Genomic DNA, 22379 nt, shown 5'->3' with positions numbered 1-22379 from the left:
CACAAAAAAAACAAGGGGTCCGCATAATATTAAAAGCTATATCCTCTGTTGATGACATACTCTTATTTCCCATCATTTTGGGAGCCACAATCATGGATTTACATATGACTTTTGCCATTCTTTGATTCTGATTCTGATTCGAATTAATTAATTCCTTCGTTCCAGTATTTTTTGTTCGCTGTCATGAACGAATATGCAATAAATGGTGGCTAAATTTAGTGCTTAAATTGTTTAAAATATTTGGCCACATCCCTGTGTACTCTGCGGTCTTTGCCCCATTAAGTGTCCGGCTCTCTTATCTGCGGCATGCCTCGGGCAGTATTTGCACATTATCTGCCAGGGGCCTGGCGCCGCAAGTAAATTTCCCTGCTTCAACAACACTCGTGCGTAAACCTTGAACCCATAGAGAGAGAGATACCATGCCCCATACAAAGTAAACTCAAACCCAAACCCAAACACACAAATGCATAAATAATACACATTCATTTTCTTAAAAAGGCAAAAAAGTAAGCAACAATTTTAAAGCAGCTTACGAATGGGAAAAACCAGAACAACGACAGCATCCAATACATGTCCGTGGAAAGGCCGCAAATTTATTTGCCATTGTGGTTACTTTGCTGCTGCTGCTGCTGCTGCTCTCCCAGAGATTTCTGCCGCTTTTTGTATGGGATCCACTACATTTTTCATATGTTTTTCATACATCCAAGCCGTAGGGTGGGAGGTACAGGGCTGACTCCCGCTGCATGCTTCATAAAGTCGCCAAACAATTTTTTACCAAACTGAATACATATTGCCTGTCCTTCGGATGCAGCGTGCCTGTCCGGTCCTGCCCACTGCCCACTGCCCACTGCCACTGACCCCTGCCCCCTGGGGGGATGGGATGGGATGGGATGGAGGGGGGAGAGCACACACGACACACGATATATATCCACTAAATGCCCATTGCCAGGGCAAACAGATGTGCCCCACTCAACGCGGAAGCTGCTCGCACGCATTTATTAATTTTAATCAATTTTTTTCCCCCCAACACCATTTCTTTTTTTTTCTTTTTCTTTTGCTGGCCGGCTGGCTGGCTGGCTGGCCGGCTCTTCGGCCATTCATAAAAATGTTGCACAATTTTTCATCGGCTCGTATTTAAAACAATTTTTAATCACGCCATAAAAGCCGCGTGAGTTGGGTCACCGAGGTCTGGTCTGCCTTTCGAATCGGTAATTCCCATTATAATCAAACTTTTGGGACAACGCGAAATTTATGCGGGGCCCCACCCCACCCCACCGCACCCCGCGGAAAAACTTAAATGTGCCAAAATTATATGAGTTTAAACCAAAATTTACTACGCTTTGAAATGTGCCATGAAAAATGTTCATTGTGCGGGGGCGGTCGGGCTTCTGCGAGTAATTTATATGCGGCCCCACCGCCATCAGTGCCGTGCCACAGCAACAACAGAAGGAAAAGCAAATATTTTTTGTCCCCCATATGTAGGTATTGGGGTGTATCTATGTGGTAAAAAGGCGCATAAATATTTTAGTGCCTATGGGCGGCAGCACACATTTCATGCCCTGTGTCCCAAACCGGGTCAACCTCCCACCTCCCAGACAAAGAGCCCGCGCGCCACCCCCAAGTGTCATGCAAATCCGCATCCGTTTTATATAAATTTTCATAATGCATTTTATGCCCATGGTTTATGTACGAGGACGTATTTGTATGGCATGTTGGGATCGCTCTCCGCTGGCAGATTGCAGCCGTAAAATGGCAACATTATCTGTGGCAAGATACCGCATCTGTATACACTCATTTGTGTGGCCAAGTGCGGCAATTGAGCTAGTAATTGCAATATAAATGCACAATAATAATATGATACTTTCAAATAATTTGGCTCCATCAAAATGTGTGCCATCCAACCCGCTTATTTCACTCGATTAATTGCTCAATGAATTTTCCATGTCAATATTAAATTATGATTTGCTTTTTTTTCCGCAGAGAGGGCGAAGATGGCATCTGGGATCAGCTGGCTCGCATCTATACCAAAACGAACGCCACATCATATCAGGTGACCGGCCTCACGCCCTTCACCGTCTACAGCTTTCGCCTGCTGGCCGTCAACAAGCTGGGCATGAGTCCACCGTCCAAGGAGTCCTACTACATTGTGACGCTGCGGGAAGGTACGTTTTTACACCCTCATTCCATTATTCCCAGCCAAAAGCAGGGACTAAACGCTACAAATTGACATTTGATGGAATTCCAAGAGGCTCTGATAACTGCCATTGGATCTTCAGGGATATCCAATAAAGCTAGAGCCTTTATTTCTGGCTCTCCTTGGAACTACACATTTTATTGCTGGCAGATCATAAACTATGCGCATAGGCTTGCGAGGGGAGGGGACAAAGTTACGAGACACATGACATAACATAACAATTTTTACAATCACATTAATTTTTCATTTCAATTTGGTTGACGGCAACGACTTGGCCCGACTTTTAAGTGCCGCCAATGAAAAGTTGTCGCAGTTTCTTCGGCCTACTCCTCCGAATCCGACTCCGGCTCCGTCTCCTTCTCCGGCGTGAGCCAGCTGCCAGCAATTACGGCCTCATAAAGCCAGAGTCTCCTCCTCACGTTGTATACGTTTAATTATTTTCCCGCTGACGGTAGGCCAGACCCAGAACCAGGAAGAGGGCAGGTGTGTCTTCATTTTATGTTGCGTCTTCCTCGGCTGGTCCTCCTTCGGAAATTGTCATTAACTTCGTCCTCCCACAGGAAACTATGGAGGACGACGAGTATATGCGGGCACACTTAAATTTTAGAGGCAGCTTTCATTTCATTGACATGCGAGGAGGACAAAGCCGACAGCTTCTTTGACAGAAAGTTTAACGAAATAGTTGGGCAATGTTCAATGGCATCTAATGGGTGCAGCCACTGTCCATGACATTTCACCTGCTGCTTTCACTGCTTCTATGGCTGTGGCTGCCACAGACAATGATTAATCGAGGCCTATTCTTGGTGCGTGTGCCCCACATATGTATATAAATGGACTCCAAAAAGTCACACAACTTTCCATAGGCTTTAAGAGCGCGAAACACATTAATCAAAGCAAGAGCAGCAGCAGCAGAACCAGCAGGGGTAACCCTCACTCCCTCTCGACAACAGCGACAAGCTATTAGCAACACATTTGTCTTATGAACATTGGAAATGACTTTGCCAGCGGCTGGCCAGGGCCATGGCCGAAGCCAAAGCCAAGGACAGGGACAGGGACATCTCGACATTTCGGTGTGAAATAGCATTTAGCCGCAGCATAGCCCGCACTCACGCACCAAGGAATGCGACCCAAGCAGCCAGGAAGCCATAGCTCCTGTTCCTGCCACTGCCACTGCCACTGCCTTTGCCACTGCCACTGCAACACATGCGGTTACAAATTAGTCAATAGTGTGTGTGTCCCAGCTCCAGAGCTCATTAAGGTCTTCGGACTGGGAGCTGGGGGCTGGGGGCTGGGGCTTCTGCGGTCGTTGCCGAGTTGCCAATTTGTATAAATTAAGCTTGCGGCATGCATAAATTAACCAAATGACAGAAGCATTTCGGCCGAAAGGGGAACTGGGCCTAGCACTTGAGTAGATCCATAATCCCAGATGGAATAAAACCGAAAACTTTTCAATTTGCAGAAGCAACTTTAGCCTCAGCATCAATGTCAACCCAAAGATACAACATATCTTTTAATTTATTTATACATTCGTTGAAGTATTCAGAGCACCTCCACTCCCACTCCACTCTCCATTCTATTGCTGGCAAACTGCCAGATCACCTTGGCAGCAGCCTTAGCTGTGCCCCACTTCTGCACCACTCACCTGAGCGTGGCGCGACACACGCATCATTTAACTTGCGAGTAATTCGCATAGGCAAGGCTCTTAGCCAGGTCCAACCATAGGCCCCCCATCCAGATCCAGATCTAGATCCCGGGCCGGGCCGGGCCGGTCCGGGCTGGGGCACTCGCAACTTATGTTGCGTGACAGTGACAACTTGACAATGCCACAGACAACGTTCCGGCTTACATGACAGGTCAGAGTTGCGCATCGCCACGGCGGTGGTGGTGGTGGTGGTGCTGCTGGAAGGGTAGGCGAAACTTTTACGCGACGTTTTTAATTTGAAATTTTTGAGTTTCGGCTAAACTTTTGCCAGTCAAAGTTTTTTCGGCGAAGTCTAACCCATCGTACTCGTATCTCTTGCAGCGCCCACGGGCAAGCCCATACCGACAACGGCCCACAACACGTCCTCGACGTCGGTGTACATCTCATGGAAGCCGCCGCCACCGGATACCATTCTCGGGGAGTTTCTCGGCTATCGCATCACATATCGGCCACGCGATCGCGATCCAAATGATACCAAGGAAATCTATATAAGGGATAACACTGTGGAGGTATGTAGACACCAATTTTAACCTGTATATTATTGTCCAACCATCAAGGCATCAGTTGGATGGCATTTATCGGTTGTTTATTCGATTATCGTGCTCAACATCGACATCGTTTACCATCTCTAGCATGTGGGACCCTTTGCTGCCTCTCAGAAAACTCTCCTATTTAGTTGTACAGGCCAAAGATAATTGAATTTCATGATTTCTGACACTTTTGCCATATTGGAAATGCAACGGAAACCTTTGGTGGCTAGAGGGAGGGGCGGCCCTTCGTGTGGATGCGGATAGGACGGATACCTGCAGCGTCATTCAATTTCGTTTCGGTTTTGGTTCGTGTCTGTCTGTTTGTCTGTGTCTGTCTGTTTCTATGTCTGCCCTGCGACGTGCATATCATTTTCAATCCCATCCATACAATACACATGTTTTCCCACCATTTGCCATCGCACTCTGTGCAGGGTTAAAGTTTGTCTAGGAATGCTTTTCCGTCTTGTCATTCGCTGGCTTAAAGTCACATCAGCGGCGGTATTAAAAAGTAATTTACACCTGGCGGCAGGAAAAACATTTCCCACACTGGCACAACAGACCAGCCATACCCAACACCCAAGGCACACGTGGGGCACGGCACGGTTACAAGTGTTTTTCGGATGGCGGCCTGTCAAGGTGTTACCAGGGGGCATTTACCATATCTCGTTGGGGCCACGCTATCACTGGCAATTTGTTAACGATTAGTTCTCTCTCCATCCCTCTCTTTCAGCTGGGGCCAGTTTTTGTCTAGTATCTGTCCGTGTGTCTGCCTGTGCGTGGGTGCGAGTGTGGGACAGTTCAACACGCAATTGGGGTGTGTACAGGGAGCAGATAGTCCATCGAAACGAATTGAAACGGATCTGGCAACAAATAGCCTGGGAAACGTACTCGTTCTCGTTCTACTGAAAGGAGCTAGAATAATCAATCAATCAGATTTAAGAATGACGAATATATTTCTGATTTTCTCTGCTACTAAATTGGCTTTCCATCTTTCTGTGGCCGTTACAATTACATCTATCCATAGCTGAGGGCCTCTACCTCCAGTCCAACCTTTGGCTTTCCTTAGTGAATATCTATAGCTCCATTTCGCTCCACCAGATGCGATGTACCTATTGTCCATATTCAATCAATATCCTGTCTAAATTTTAGTCGTCTCCACTCCTAGCCGTCGCCTTAAAGCCTTCCCCACGCTTGAAAGTCAAACCGCTGGACATTTGGGGAGATATTTGAGCCAAATACTAAGCCCGCTCGGGGAATGCATTTGCAGCAGCAGCATGGAGCCTGGAGCTTGGGGCCGGATGCGAATGAAGCGGATTTTCGAGGACAGGATAGGACTGGCCGGGCCGGGCCGGGCCGTGCACAGCTTAAAATATGCAAAAATTATTAGCGATAATGCTCACGTACGACACTCGGCGCGACGCGACGCGACGCAACGCGACGGAGTGGCCAAAAAATGGCAAGTGGAGGAGGCGGATGACGCCTGATTGCCACAAGCATGGCACGCTTTTGTGCTCGAGTGCATATTTTGCTCTTATCTAGAAGCTGCCGCTCACTCTCCTCTCCACTCGTTCCCGCCCCCGTGGCATGCCACACTCTGCTCGTGCCCAGAGCTCCACTATTTTTCTCTCTTTTGCATGTCAGTGGCATGTTGAAATATTATCCTTGCAGGCAGAAACGTGCGACTTTAGTTATTCCTGGCGTTTTTTTTTCCCCCCGCACTTGCGCTCAAGTCATTTGGCGGAGTCCAGGACATGGCTTTCTGTTATTCCCATATCGCAGCATCAGCGTTCAGTGGCCTTCGGCCCCCATCCTCTTTCCATCCACCTCTCCTAGTGGCCAGTGGCATCTACATTGAGCTGTCACGTGTGAGGCGACTCCGACTCCTGCTGCTGCTGATGCTGGTGCTGCTTCGCGGGTGTGTCCTGCAGGGCTAAATTTGCCAATTTTCTAATTAAAATTTCTGCGCCGTAAAGCATAAATTTCGCAACTTTCGCACTGATAAAAGCCTGACAAAAGTCAGACACAGAGAGGGAGAAGGAGGCAGAGTGAGAACTTTGAGCCAGGCGATACCTCAAAGGCTGCTGCTGCTGGCCCTAAAGGAAGCTCAGTTACCAGGAAAATGCTCAAAAAAAGCGTTGCCCGACGGTGATATTGCTGTGGGAGGACTAAGGAAACACACAAAAAACACCCATACTCGTAAAATAGAGTTGTTCAGTGCGAAAAATGTTTGCAAAGTGATGAGTTTTTTGGTTGCGAGCAGGCATTCGGATTTGTTTGACAGATGAATTTGCATCTGCGGCTGTATCTGCTTCTTTTTTTGTGGTTCCATGAGTGTGTGTATGTGTGTGCCTTTGTGTGCGTGAGAGCCATCCACCGCGAGCACTAATTAACGCAAAGGGAAATAGAGACAGCGGCAGGGAAGAGAGGCGAAGTGAAGTGGTTTTTCCTGCTTCACACTTTCCTTCTCCCGAGTTATGCAATATGCTCCACCCAGCAGTCGGCACGAACAACTTTATCAATTACATTATATCAATTAAGTGTCCCCTCGGCCTCGGGCAGTTCCAACTTCTTTGCTGTCCATAAAAATAAAAGCAGTTGTAAATTTTCGGCCTCATTTACTGGCGACTAAATAAAATGAAATTATATGGAGCCGCAGAGCAGCGCACCCACAACCACACATAGAGATGTGTGTGTGTACATAGAGAAAGACCATAAGATATAACGCTTTTGGTAAAAATAACTGCGATAGTAACTGGCGCCGTCTGAAAAGCCGTAGAGCTCTGGGCACCGAGCAGCCACTTAAGCTGTTGGCATGGCAGTCAATCCGGCTCTAAGCACAGCACCAGGACTCGCAGAGAGTCAAAACCCGTTGGTTTGTGGCCTAACCGCAGACACACATACACACAAGCACACATATATGTACAGGCCGAGGAGCAAGCAAGAGCGCCGTAATGTATGCTACATAATTTGTGCCTGCTGTAGGCAGCAGCCACATTTGACCATTTGCGTGTGTCTCTGCATCTGTGTGTGTGTGGGTGATGGAGGCACTGAACCACTCTAAGTCTGCGGCTTGTTTTATGGTTTGGCACTGCTTTTGACCTTTGCTTACACTTTAATCAGCCGCACACACCACTCGCGAAATTCAGGGACAAAGGCCACAAAAGCGAGAGGCGAAGCCTTAACCACTCGCACATGGTGGGTGTGCTACGGCAATTAAGCCAAGGACTGCTGCCTGCTAGCTGCCAAGCAACTCAATTTCCTTTCTGCAGCACCATCGCCACTGCACTGCAAATCAATTTTAAGTGCTGCAATTTTCATATTTGCCAGCGACGCGACGCCAGCCGACGGCAACGCACAAAAGTATGCAGCGCGCAATTTCCGCTCCAAGCCTGCTCAATGCCCGGAGGGGGGTTCCGCCTGTGAGGCGGTGCTGCCTCACAGAAGCACTTGCTGGAAAGTGCTCCACTTTATTTTGTTATACTACCAACAAATGAAAAGTCTTTGCTGGTTCTGGTGCTGGCTATGGTGCTGGTTCTGGTGTGTGTGTGTGTGTGTGTATATTTTGCATATTAAAGAAGCAATTTTAATATTTCTCACAAAATGTTTACTTCCTTCCCCGATTTGCAGAGCCATGAAATACAGAACCTGCAGACGTACACGCAGTACAAGGTGACCGTGCAGGTATTCAACCCGGAGGGCCTGGGACCGGAGACAACCATCCTGGTGATGACCGACGAAGGAGGTGAGTGTCACATTCCCCCCCAAACATTATCAATGATGAATGCAGCTCATTCCATGGCACTGGCCACAAGTCAATATATCTCTCGACCAAACTATTTTACGGAGTATTTTGCACATATCTGAGAACCGCAAAAATGGCAAATGGTATGGCTTATTGACATGCCAGACAAGTGACCAAGTTCTACGGATATAAATGTACGTACATGCACCCGATACCATTTACCCAAAGCCCCCTGGCAGATGCATCGTCAAAAACAAATTTGCCTTTGTGTGCAGTTTTAGTTTTCCCCTCCTCTCTCTCGCCCACCCTCCCTTTTTGCCTTTCTCTTAACTTCTAAAAATGTGTTCCTGGCAAAGCAACTTTGAGACTCGCTCAACCACAAAATGCCTCGACCATGCAATGAAGCAAACAAATAAAACTTTCGCCCCCAGACGGAGTCGAGGAAAATATGTTGCAATTTTTCATATTTTCCCCATACCACGCGCAGAGCAGCTCTGCTGAAATCCGCTCCAGACTGCGGTCTATGTGAGAATCTGTATTGAAATGGAAACCAGAATGGAAATACAAAATAAATATTGCTTACTTAAACTTTTGCCATATGCTGCTGCTGCTGCCGTCCGCAACAAAATTTGCCCGAGCATGTCCTTTCTTTTTAGGGTTTCCCGACGCTTTCGCCACGGCTATTGTTGTTTCGTCTTTCGATTCCTGCGATTCCTACGGTTCCTGCTCCGTTACGTGGATTTCCGCTTCCCAGCGTCTCAGTTGATATCACAGACACGGGCGTCGCCGTCTCTCGCGGAAGTGTTGATGCCATAGACGCCGGCCGGCTCACCTCCGCCTCTACGGCTTCCCGTCTGTGGCAACTGTGGAACGTAAATTATAAGCATTTGGCCATAAATAAAATGTGCGGATAAAAAAATAGCGAGCAGTAACGATGTGAGTCGCGGCTAGGTCCGCTACGCTACATTTATAGCCGATACTCAGTCAGTGCCCTCCGCAGGGGGGCGCACACATTGCACGACGAAGAATGTGCGAGAGAGAGAGACAGCAAATGCAATTTCCTTTGCTTCTTCTGGCTATAATAATGATCCGATCTGACCAAGATTTTCTCGTATCTTCAAAATCACCACAAATCTAGTATACCCCGATACCCTTTTTGAGCATCGGGTATAAAAAGATGCTTTTAATGTGTGCGAATATTTTGCCTGGAATTTAATTTCCTGAAGTCAGCGCAAATCTGTTTGCATAAGCGCGCAAAGATGTCTTGGGCAAACATTCAGCCGACTGCCGACTGATGCCTCGCCTCGACTCGACTCGAAGTTCTATAAGCGCTCTAAGACCCCCGAAAACTCTTTTGAAAGTTTCCAAGCTTAGCGGCATAATTAGCATAAAATTCAGCGGAAAATCCTTTGCGAGAGATTGAATCGGGCTGAAAGGATCTGCTGAGTGCTGAGCTCTGGCTCTGAAGGAAACCAAACAAAATCAGATTCGATAAAGGCGAATAAAACTCCCATATAGAGAGACACTTTCATACAGATTTGTCATATATTTTGCTCTCTCTCTCTCTCTCTCCTACTATTCTGGCTAAGCTTCTTTGGCATTGGGGAGAAAGGGAGAGAGATAGAGAGAGAGATCTCTGGATATTTGCGACAGCTGGCATAATTCTGTAATTTCGGAATTTTTTGTTGCCGGCTGCCCCGTTTTTGTTTTGCAAGTTCCCTGGCAGGTGTGTGGACAGGTAAAGCTTTCAGGGGATTTGCAGCGGCTTAGGCAGCAACTTTAACCAAGGCCAGAACGAGAACCAGGCACAGGCACAGGCCCAGCTGTTGCCTAATAGAATTCTGGCAATGTGTGGGCTGAGATGTGCGCGTGGCAGTTGATTAATTACCTTCGAATATTTGCCAAAAATAAATATACGAATACATCCACCACCGCAAATAATAATATCCCCCGCATTCCTGAGGCAAATTCAATTTTCAAGTCGAGAGCGTAACCAAAGACGTGTCACCACCCCGCTGGGAGTGGGGGAAACTGGCAGAACACGACCACATGCGGTGGAAATTATGAAGCCTTGCAGTGCAGCTTAGCCCCAGCGGGTCACAAGGAGAGCACAAACAGAGACACAGACCAAGACAGAGGGCCACAGAGATCGAGAAAGGGAGAGAGAGAGAACGAAGGAGATAATGTCCTTTGACACAACTGAAGTTCATGGAGTGATAATGCCCCGGCATGGGGTGGTGCACCAGGCAATTGCAAAACAATTCTAAGGCTTCACATGTTTTCTTTTCGACTTTCGAGTCCCAGTCGTAAGCCCTGCCGCTGCCTCTGCCTCTGCCCTGCCCTATGCTCTCTGACCTCGACAGGCCGTCTTTGATTAGAAATTTCCCACTTTCTTTTGCACTGCAGTGTTGGGTTTTTTTTTGTTATTGCGTTTTAACTTCTGACATTGGCCCCGGCTTAGAGACCCACCGACTCGTCCTCTTCTTCTTCGTCTCCTTCCTCGTCGTGGAGTACTTTCTCGGCACGCACTACGATTTCGGTTTTGGGCCTGTGCTCTTTTCCGGCTGAGCTGGACTGTCCTGTCCCTAGATTGGCCCCCGTCTGGCCTGGGACTTTGCGGCCGAGTTGATTTCCTTTTTCCTGGTCGATTTTGTCGTTTACCAGAGAGCCCCGGCCACGGCCATGGCCCCAACGCCGAAACACTTGCTAGAGCCAGAGTCTAGGGCCGGACGGAGGGACAGACAAACGTAATAGCCTTGTGCCTTGTTTCTTGATAACTTCGTTTCGTTTTCATTCACTTGTTCTACTTGCCTGTCTGTCCGTCCGGGTCCTTGGAAAAGTAACACTTGATAGCCTTTGTTGCTGTCTTCCTTGCTGCTTGTTGCTCCGGCAGTCACAACTTTTGACTTTAACGCGTCTTGTTTCCCTGTTTCCCTGCTTCCCAGTGACATGGCCTTTGGCACCTCGGGTTGTTTGGTCTGATCCGTGCCGGAGGTCACGGCTCCGACTGCAAGGCAAGTCAAATGAAAAGAGAGATGACTCAGGACACAGCAGGACAGACTGCAGCTTCTGCTGTGTGCTGTGTGCTGCTGTTTAAAATCAAATTTATAATTCAAACAACCTGCAGCAGATTCAGACATCCGAGTACATGGCCTCGAGCACATCTCTCTTCATCCTGCCCCACCTTCGGATATGCAAAATCAACGCAGCCAAAACAAACGCTCCATTAGACCCGTTGTTAAAGGCTGCTGAAGCAGAAAGCTCCTGCCCCAGTCCCCGATTCCCGCACTAGTCCCTGTTGCGACTCTGCCCCACAGCCATTTATCAGTGCCCGGGCGCTGTGCGGCGCGTTTGTCAACGCCCAACGAGGCGTGGCCACATGGCTGCATCCCAAGAAAATTAATAGACACACGCACTGGGTGGCAGGCGGCAAAGCCACGTAAAAAATTTGTATTTGAGGAAATGTTGCCACTCATTCCGAGGGGAAACTAAAGTAAATGTAAAATGGCAAATGGAAAATGGAAAATCCATTTGCACGCTGCGTACTGTCAAAAGCTTGTGGCTGCCTCCACAGAAGACGGAGAGAGAAGGAGCAAGAGAGTTCTCCGTGGCTGCAACTACAAAATTAATTACCTTTGGCTACTTGCAACTAGCTGCGGTGCAGCTTCCGCTGGGCGCCCCAACTCTGGCTCCTGGGGCAAGCTGTTAGGTGGGTAGGCGTGGTCGCAGTTTGCATGCCCCCCAACATTCGGCTCGGGCCGGCGTATCCGCCGACTGCTTTTAAAGCGCCAGCCACATAACGAACAAGAAAATAAAAAACAAAAGTAAAGTACGAGCACGGGCACGAGCAGAACCCGAAACTCTGGGCCCAAGTTTCCTTCGTGGGAAAACTGCGGGCGGCTAGCGGAAGTGACAAGCAGCTGCAGGAGCTGCGGCAGGACCAACAGAATCAGCAAACGCGACAACAACTAGAGTAGATAAAACACGAGAAAACTATGTTTTCAAAGCCACAACGAATCGTTTATACACTGTGTCGTGTGGCGAGTGATCCAGGGCTGGGCGCACAGGCGAAGCGAGTGCGCAGGGGTCGCTTCACCAGGGTTGCCAGGGGTTATCAGCTGGTAAACCCTTTCAACGATCGCCCTTGGGTTACTCGATCGGTTATTCCCACAAACCTTTACAAACCACCTGCTCGACTTTGCATCCCCGTTCCCCCATTCGCCGGATAGAGTATTATCTGAGATGCCTGCGGCCAGCAGCGGCAAGACAGTCTAGAGTATCAAAAGAGAACCAGAGGTGGCGGAACGGTGGAAGACGAGCCCTGGAACGGATGAGGTACAACGTGAAAAGTATGTTTTAATAAAAGCGGAAATGAAGCAGCGTTACCGTTATTTCCTGTTTGCGCGCAGTTTTGTTGGAGAAAGAGGGGGACCCAAAAGGGCGGGAGATGGAGAGAGAGGGAGAGCCCGCGTTAAGGGCGAGCTGCATTTTCATTCCCTGAAAACCAAAAATGATAAACCGCAAACCACTTAAAAAAGTTGCAAGCACCGGCGTCGGAGGCGGCAGCCAAAACTTTTCCTAAATAGACGAAATTAATGAGCGGCAACGAACGAGGAGCCTGCCCCCGAGGCAGAGACAGAGGATAGGAAGAAGGCCGAGAGAAACTTGCAACCAGCCACCCGAGTGAGTGAGTGACTAAGAGATTCATTGATTCCGCTTGGGAAACTTGTTAAATTTTTAAAGCGATCGCATCGACCCACAAATGGGGTTCAGCCAAATTATGTGGGATAAGACCTCATATGTGGATTGGTTTTCATTTCGCAATCGCATTTCACCTTCTCTCTCTCTGTGTGGGTGCTCCAAATCCTGCTCCTGCCATACACATGCTGGCTGGGAGAGTGAATTTCCCTTTCTGAAAATCAGGCTAATAAAACATTTGCAAGCAATCAGAAGTTTCAGCGCTCGGCGCTCCATTTCGATGGTTGTCATTGCATGTCTGCGCCTTGGCACGGGCTCGGGGTCTCAGTCTCAGTCTCTGTGCCTTCTTGGCCTCTGGCAACAGTACGAGTAATGCAAAATGAAAGGAAGAGGACGCTGTCTGCCCAGAGCCCACCCACTGTCTGGCTGTTCTGGTTCTGTGTTTCGTGCCACTCGAGTCGCACGGGAAAGTCGCCTGCCAAAATGAAAACGAAATGAAATGTTCGAAAAGTTGTTGAAAATAGCATTCGGCGTTGACAAATAATTTCATATCATGTCTGGGCTTTCTTGGCAAAGAACCAGCGCTCCAGCTCCAGCTCCATCTCCAGCTCGAGATTCCTGCCTTTGATTTCTGTTCATTTTGGTATTTTTTTTTGACGAAGGGGTGGATCAATTTCATTTGATTTTGAGCACCCTTTGCGGGACATGAGACTATGCCGAGGCACGAGACTACAGAACAGAGCCCACACTTTGCCATTCACCTCTGCGAGGACATACCTGTCCGTCCGCCTTTGAGAGGGCTCCCCGCCCCTGTCTCTGTCTTCCATTGAGAGCGGGTTCCAAATCTATTCAGGAGACGCATCCTGTGGGACTTTTTTGACAAAATTCTCAGCTCTTCTCGTTGCGACACACGCTCAATCACTTTGGCCAAAGGCGGATTTTAAAGTCTTTAACTTTTCTTTTGACTTTTTGTATTTTGATCCGATGGAAGGGGGGGGGGGCCGAAAACTCGCACTCGTTTTTCTTCTTTTTTGTTTGGGCTTGGGAAAAAAGAAGTTCGTGGCTCAAAAGGATTGCAACAGCCGGGGAGAAGAACAAACAGGCATTCAGCAATCTTTTTGATGGCACCTCAGCTCGCTGCCTGCCATCTCCTCCCGGTGGATGCCACGAGCGTGTGTGTGTGTGTGTGTGTGTGGGTGGCAGCACTCAGGCGTGCGTGTCTGCTTTCGTGTGCGTGTGTGTGTGTGTGTTTGCTTGTGGGTGTTTTGGCCTAGAGGGTTTTCCCGCTTTTCCCGCTTTTGGCCTCGGCAAAAGTGCAGAAAATTTGTGCAAGTTACGTGCTTGATTACATTTTTCCAAACTTTTTTGTGGCCCTCGCCAATTTCCCATTCGATTTGGGTTGCCGCCGCACTGACGGGTGTCTGAGGGAGAGAGAGAGAGTCCTCGATAAGGTTAAGGTTGCGCAGAGTCGTCTGACCCCCCCGCCCCCGGCAGTAGTACACCGATTAATGGATCTTAGAGCATACCAGACCTGTCCTGTCCCGACCTGAGCTGAGCTGAACTGACACCTGTGTCCAGCGTGAGAGCGCTGGCACTAAAAGCTTTTAACAAATTGTGGTCGTCGGTAATCGGCTTAAATTAAACAAATCTAAGCAATTAAGTGACGGCCAGCCAGCGCCAGGCCTTAAGTCCCTGAAAACAAATCTCCAATCAAATGGCAAACAAAGCAATCTGGATTCCCATGACATTTTCCCAGGGCGTAAGCTGTAAGCTCACAGGAAAACTCGAATGACAGAAGCCAGAGACAGAGACAGACAGAGGGACTGGGAGACAGAAATGCAATCTGAATTTTTAAGCCCTTTGTTTGTCAGATCCAAGATCCGAGATCCGAGAGGGGAGACAAGTTTTGGCTAATTGAGGGTTCACTTATGATTAACTGACGGACTGAGGCACAGGTTCGATGTTCGATTGGTTAATCACTGAAAGCGGAAATGACTTGCCGACCAAACAGAGACGGAGCGACAGGTTCTGCACCGCACACATGGCGTATGATGGATTTCCCCTGCACAGGACACACATACGATACGAGACAACATGTTGCAAGTCCTCGTCTGGCATCTGGCTGTGTGTGCCCTGCCCTGCCCGCCCTGCCTGCCCCTGTCTCTGTCTCTGTTGTGGTTGTTGTTGCTGCTGTTCACTCTGTAAAATTAGTTTTGCACTTTGTACATTGTCAGTGGCATTCTTTACATTTCTTGTCCTGCCTGTCCTGCCCTCTCCTCGGGACACTCCGACTCCGGTTGCGACTCCGTCTGCCGGTCGAAAGTTTCGGCAGTTGTGTCCCCAGCTTTGGTCCTAACTCGGTTAAGGTTCGGGCTCGGGCACCCCACAGCTGACACTGGCTGAGGCGTGGTCCCTGCTCCCGTCCCTGTCCCTGTCTCTGGCTCTTGCTCTGGGTGCTTCAGCCTGTCATGTTGCACATCTGCTGCCTCAGTTGCCGTTTCTGTTTCTGCCTCCCCCTGTCTGCTGTGTATTAGTTACCAAAGCGACTTTCACGTGGCTTGTTGCCTGCCGCAGACAAAACTATGCACATTTAACGCTAAATGGGTTGTCTGCCACTCCCACTCCCACTTCCCAGTTGCCAGCCTCTTCTTTGGTGCCTTCGTAAATCAGCTCTGGCCAAAGCTTTGAAATTTATTTAAATGCCCAAAAGCTCGTAATAAAAGAGCCCGAGACAGACGTAGATTTATGCACCCATATGCCAAGTGGCATGTGGCATGCGGCATGCGGCATGAAGCATGTGAAGTAGGCAACACATTTTGGGTCCAGGCCTAAGCCCCGTCTGTACTTGGCACTGATTGCTAGACACACACACAGACACACATGCACACATGTGCATTCAGTTTCATTTGCAGCTTACAGCAGCGACCGTGCCACACTGGCCCGTGCCACACCGCTCCCCACGCACTTAGCCAAATTGCAGTCGGCTTGGCCAATGTCTTCGCGCAGTCGCCGTTACCATCGTAAAGCGTTAAAACCGCATTTGCAAACTAACACCATGACACACACACACACACAAACACCCACACACACACACACACATGCACTCCCAGTCCTCCGTTACTTGGAGCATTCCCTTGCCGCTGCTGCTGCAGCTTTTGGTGCGTTTTTAAAATGTAAATCCCAGAAATTTTATGCACATTGTGCAAAGAGAGAGACCAGCGTCACACCTCCCCCACTCCCCCTCTCCTTCACTCTCTATCCTTTGCTGCTGCTGCTGCTCTGCTTCTCTGTGTCTCTGCCTCTGCCTTCGTCTGCCTTTGCCATGGCTTATATAAAATTTTGTAAAATTGCATTTACACCACAAACACATTTGCATTTGAAATGCGTTGCCAGTTGTTGTTGTTGTTGTTGTTGTTGTTGCTGCTGCTGGTAGTAGTACAACTACAAGAGTCCCGGATCGCATGCCCCGCCGGCGGACAACCCAATCGGACATGTCCATTCTACAGTGGGACAATATCTTCAAGGAAATGCCAAGGAAATCACTTAAGCCTTCAAAGCTATGTGGCTTTAATTTTTCAGATATTCTTCTTTTGTCTGACTTAAGAATTTTAGGTAGAAAGCGCTTGAGTCACTCGCTTGAAAGATTTAGATACCAGACATTACTCTCCTTATTGATTGTCCTCCTATGTATGTAGGAATGGCAGCCCTTTCACTAGCAGAGCAATCGCCGATCTATCGATCCAGGATAGACTAAGAAGACCTATCGATGGGTCAGGAAGAGTTTTATTTTGGCAGCAAGAAAAAATTCGTAAAAAGGATATGAAAAACATAACTTTAATCTATTAGAACGACGTGTGGTGCACTTATTCACGGAGTTTTTGGAGCAGGCTTTTACTCACTTGTAGAGATCCCTCCATGTATTTGCCACTAAATTTTCATGTCCTTTGGCTGCAATTTCCATAGATTTGTGGTAAGAAATGTTTGTTCTTGTGGCACTTAAAGACTTCTCTTCAGAGAAGTGCATGCCAAAGCATGTTCAATGTGCATTCAAAGCCATTCAACGTGTTCAACCACATCTCAGCAGCTAAGTGAATCCGAGATCTGCTTCAGGGTCCGTTCCACTGTTCATTTGTCGGAGGTCCAGTCGGTAGTCGGTAGTCGGTAGTCGGCAGACGGCAGTCGGTAGTTTCTTGCATTTGTTTAGCTTGCAGCATTTCGAAGCCTGGAAGTCCTGTTTAGCAATATCCTTGGCCCACACCACATGTTAGGTGCAACAGCAACAGCACAGGGCCGGCACATGGCCAGCACTTGTGCCTCTTGGCTGGCTTTAATCTGGCTCCGAGCTCCGTTTGTGAATGGCGCATTAATTTAATCGAAATGTCCATTGGTAGGGAAATTATAATGCGGCTTTTGATGTGTCAAAGGAGCAGTGGGAGAGGCGTGATTACGTCTTTGACACTCTCTCAAAGGGAAAGCTCCCCCTCGAGCGCCTGGCAACGCAAGACTCCGACTCGGACTCGGGACAGTGATTACAGCTTGAGACGCAATTTAATTATAAATAGCGCCAATTAATCAGACCTTTCTGCCCAAGCCCAATCCCAGGCCGAAGCCATTCTAATGCTCAAACACAATGACACCTTGCGACAGGGACAGGGACAGAGACGGAGACGGAGACAGGTCAGAGACAGTCCAAGAAGCCAGCCATTGTCTTCGGCCATCTCTCTTTCCCGGTCTGGTCTCGCTCCTGGCCTGCTTTGCAGGACCTGCAGCCAGGTCCAGGCCACGCCCAACGTTTTGCATAACTTAAACTTTTGCCAACGGGTTGTCGAGGTCCTGTTGTTCGCGTTGTTCGCGATGGTCATGCTGGTCGTGTCGTTGTCGCTGTCGTAGTCCCTCCGTTGCGTTAATTTGATTTAAGCATTTATGGCATGCGGTCCCGCTTAGTGCCTGCCATCTGGAGGTCGGGCCGTGGCATGAGGTCAGCGTTTAAGCCAACCGCCATTACACGCTTGCCACAGACATGTCAATATAGCCAGCATTGCTCGGCTTTGGTTTTCGCTTTCTCCTGCAGTCAAAACACTCTCAATACTCGTCCTTAAAAAACGGAAACTACAGAATGTTTCCTTTCTGTTGTGACGCCCCCATTCAAACGAGTTCAATCCCCAAATTCGAGGTGTCTCCGCGTATATTTCGCTGCTGTTTTACCATTTCAACAGTTTTCTGCAGCTTGTTATGCATTTAACATGCAAAACTGAAACCGCTGTCAACGCGGTAGAACAGAGAGGTGGAAAAACAACAAAGAATTTTCCACAGCGAAACATCAAACGACCTTCGCACATATTTCATGCCCGAAAAGCCCCACCCCACCTCCCTTGGTGACTGTTTTTCCGCCTGCCCATTTTGTATATGCGGAAAGTTTTCTTTTTGCCCCTTTCGGGCTTTCTATGCGGTGGCATCTACATCAGCCGCAGTCGCAGCGGCAGCAGCCGCCGCCGCCGCATCATCAGAAGCCGCAGCAGCAGCAGCAGCAGCATCAGCGAGTCGCGTAGAACGCATAAATTTTATTCAATTTCTGTCATTTCGCGGAAATTTCACAAAATGTATAAACACATCACTCCCGTCGCTGTTGCTGTTGCTCTGAGCCGAACCAAAAACCGCATACCACACCTGAGCCGCATCGAACCAAATCCCAGAACAGGACCAGGCCCAAGCCCGGGCCCACAACCAGAACCAGAGCCAGGCCCAGGCCCATGCTTTTCTGCCTGCATTGTACATTTGTGGTTGTAGGGGCTTTTTTCGGGGGTCTGACTGAATGTAAATGTATCTGTATCTGTATCAGTATCTGTATCTGTGTGCTGTCTATATAGGTGTGAGTGTGAGTATGGATGGTAGGTATTGCCTATATGTGTCTGTGTGTGTGTATGTTTGTACGCTTAACCTGAGCGTTACGTATACGCCGCATGTGCCACATGGCCAAAAAGCACGCGCGCCAAATATTATTTTCAGTTTTGCCAAACACACACACACACACACACACACTCGAGCAGCGGAAAAATATTTTGCGCTTAAAGAAGCGCCAGGAAACGACAACGGATGTGGCACAAGGAATGCAAATAAAGCAGAGGCAAAGGCAGAGGCAGAGACAGAAATAGAACCCTTGAGCATAAAAGGGGCACAAGAAAAACCCCATAAGACGCTGCCTGTCGAAGCCACAGAAGAGTGGAAAACAGAAAGGGAGGACAGAGGACAGAAGCCAGGGAATGGGGGATGGGAACGGAGATGGAGACGGAGTACTCTGTGGCCGGGGCGAGTAGACGAGCTAAGTAAATTTTCAAAACATTTTGCTCGTCGTTGCGCTTTTGTCGCATTAGCGTACGTGATAACGTCATGGAAGAGCGTTCCCAACAATAGCCGGAAAAAAACAACAAGCAAAGCTAACCCATATGTACGGGATATGGCAGGATCTAGTACACGAGGATACGTATGTGTTTGCATCTACTTATTTTGCAGACTCTGCTCGATTTTTGCTCTCCTCGCTATCCGTATTGAATTTATTTTCCCGCCGCCCCCTTTCCCACAGTATCTAACACGCCTCCTTCCCTGCCTCCCGACCCCCCTCTGATGGCCCAGAACAGGCCATGAATAACAAGAGCAAAAGCAAAAGCAAAGGAAAGAAAAAACTAAGGACTACGGAAATCCAGATCTTATCGACACAAACATAAACTTTTTTCGAAGAGAAAGTTTTAAAGTTACAGCGAAAAAAGAATGTATAGACATCCGGATGGCTTCAAGTGAAATTTTTGCACGAATTTCAGCCAAAAATTTCCTCATAATTGATGGCTTTGGTTAAGCTGAAAACCCATCGATGCCCCACTTTGAGGCACTTGACTGAAGCGTTAGAGGAAAGTTTTCCAAGCAAATACATATAGTATATACGTATGCATATATTATATATATATATATTTAGCGCTGTCTGCGAGGCTGTAGTCGACGCTCCGCCACAAATCAATGTAAATGGCATGCATACATTACTCATACGCAGTGTGGCACAGTCCTTTGGCCCTTTGTGGGGGTGAAAGAGGGATAGAATGCGCTGGCAGGGATTCGAAAACTTGCAGCTAATGATGCTTCAATTGCTGCTTCTTATGAGTTGCAAAACGTTGAATGAATGAGCGCCATTGCATTCAATGGGCCACAAGAGTGTGTTGGCTCAGACGAGGGCGGGGATGCAAGACCTTCAAGTGCAGCAGCAGAAGGATCAGAGCGGAGCTCCTGGCACGGCTGCCACAGCTACTGCTGCTGCTGCTGTTGCTGTTGCTCCAAGTAAGTGCCAGGAGACGTTGCTGCCACACAGAAAGTGGATGTGGATGTGGATGGAGATGTGGATGGAGATGTGGATGACGATGATGATGATGACAGCAACGACGATGTTGATAATGATGCATGCTGCAAATCAATTTTGTTGTATTATGCCAAAAGTGTGCACACTCCAGAGCCCCGGGGGAAAGTGCAACAGCCACCAAGGGAGCGGGGGCAGGGACCGAGTGGGAGGGAGGAGAGGGATCAGCTAACATTAGCAGCACAGAGGTTCCACCCAGACGCTCAGATACTCAGACCCTTTTATGTGTGTGTGTTTGTGTGTGTGTGTGTGTGCGGCCCTGCTCGTTGAATGATTTTCAGCTATTTCTATTTTTTGGTTGAATTTTCCTCCATTTTGCTGGGTTGCTTTTTATGCACCGCGCCCCGCCACGCCCCCTTTGCAATGCCAGGCGGTAGTTTTGCAGCAATGTGGCATGTTGCAGCCTCCCCTCCGCTCTGCTCTCTGGCGACGCCTCTTCCACGGGATCTGCTCTATTGGCAATGTAACAAATGTTGCACTTTCCCACTTTCCCGGCTGCTGCTGCTCCACATTTTTTCTTTGCTCGGGAATTAGTGCCATTGCCTTGGGATATATGTAGCCAGTATCCAGTATCTGGATTGTACACGCATTCCTCTCTCTATGCGCTGCTCGGGTCTGTTGTGGCCGGCGGGGGGTAGGGGGGTGGGGTATTTTCATTAGAAACTATTTTCATTGAAACGCCAATCCCTCGCATTGATGCACGTAGCATTCCGCATTAGCCCTCGGTCTGTGCCATTTTGGATCCTCAATTATTTTCGACTGCGATTAAGGGCTTGAATCATAACACAATTTCCGACTAATATTGATGGCTGCATTTATTGCTGATTCCACTTGAGGGATATCGCATATTTGCTCCATTTGAAATGCAATTAATTAATAATTTACAACAGCAACTTCTTTGACGATTTCAATGAACAGAATTCAAACAATTCAAACGCAATTAAACACAATTCTCCAGCCACAATGCCACAACACTTTCTGTTTGCACAGCAGGGAAAAACGCGAGGGCGGAAATTTATTGACAGAACTTATAAAAACGAAAACAAATTGATTATCCCCGTTTAATTGCAATCAAAACTATTTTTATGCTCAAAAAGACAAAAGACAAATAGATCAAATAAAAAATTATGTGAAATTCATCATGAAGTTCTGTAAATGAAATTGAATTGATTTTCGTTTTGGGTTTTCAAAGTTTCATGACCCTAAAACGATTTTATAATCGAAAATCAAAGCGAGTTTGATGGATACAAAGGCAACAAGAAAGGGGAGTGTGAGAGAGAGAGAGAGAGAGATAGTAGAGCAAGAGACAGATAGAGTGAAAAAAGAATAAAGCACAACTTGGCCTTCTTCTTTTTTCCTATGTCCGATGTGGACATTGCCAAACTGTTACAACATTTTCATTTTAATCTTATTAAAATGTTACACGCTGCACCCCACTCCGGCCATCTCCCTCTCTCTCTCTAGCTGGGCACAATTTGATATTGAAATAAGTTTTTAAATTAATTTTTTGTTAGCCAAAGTTGGCCAAACTGAACTGAATGGTGCTCTGCCTGGCTGTGGGCCCTCGATATTTCCTTCACTTCACTTCTCCACTTTTTTGTTGTTGTGCGGAAAGATGCTGCCGGGCGAAATGGGCGTGTGAATGGACCAATTGTGCTCCATATTGATTGAATCGACAGCGACAATGATGGAGAGAGTGAGAGAGTGCCGGCGATGTGTATGAACAGCAATTGTTGGCTATTTGTTGCTGCAAAATTGAAAAACTTTGCCCTGCTGGCCCTGCCGGCCCTGCTGGCCTGCCGGCCCTGCCGCTGATTGACAGAAGTGTAACAAAAATCGTAATTAAAACATAATTGTTGACTGCCTAAAGCAAACGTCTTAAACTAAGATTGAAGCTCAGCTTAAAGTTTAAGCTTTAAAGACCATAAAGAAGAGAGAGTTAGCCTCAAGGACCTTTATTTTCTAGGAAAAATTCCTATACTGTTCGCTCTTATTGTCGATCGCTGAATGAATCGTATATCTACATAGAGTATCGTACTAGAGTATCGCATATCGCGGTATCGGTAAGGGTACTCTGGTGTTGCCTTACAATACAATATCGTATATGCAGACCA

At 47.9% G+C, this 22379-nt stretch overlaps 1 protein-coding gene across 1 annotated transcript in view; it reads left to right on the top strand.

The window, feature by feature from the left end:
- The window catches only part of LOC6594977 (protein sidekick-2), a 46863-nt gene extending 36127 nt beyond the window's left edge, over positions 1-10736 (top strand). The window contains exons 5-8 of the mRNA XM_026984129.1: positions 1981-2162; positions 4218-4405; positions 8054-8168; positions 10630-10736. Coding sequence (XP_026839930.1) covers positions 1981-2162; positions 4218-4405; positions 8054-8168; positions 10630-10736 — 592 coding nt within the window. The remainder of the gene's footprint in view (positions 1-1980; positions 2163-4217; positions 4406-8053; positions 8169-10629) is intronic.
- Positions 10737-22379: the final 11643 nt, after the last annotated feature.

This window comes from Drosophila persimilis, unplaced genomic scaffold (assembly GCF_003286085.1).
Source record: "Drosophila persimilis strain 14011-0111.01,24,50 unplaced genomic scaffold, DperRS2 tig00000000-arrow-pilon, whole genome shotgun sequence".
NCBI lineage: Eukaryota > Metazoa > Arthropoda > Insecta > Diptera > Drosophilidae > Drosophila > Drosophila persimilis.
Note: the sequence above shows the minus strand (reverse complement) of the source record. Positions and strands in the feature narration are given on the sequence as shown.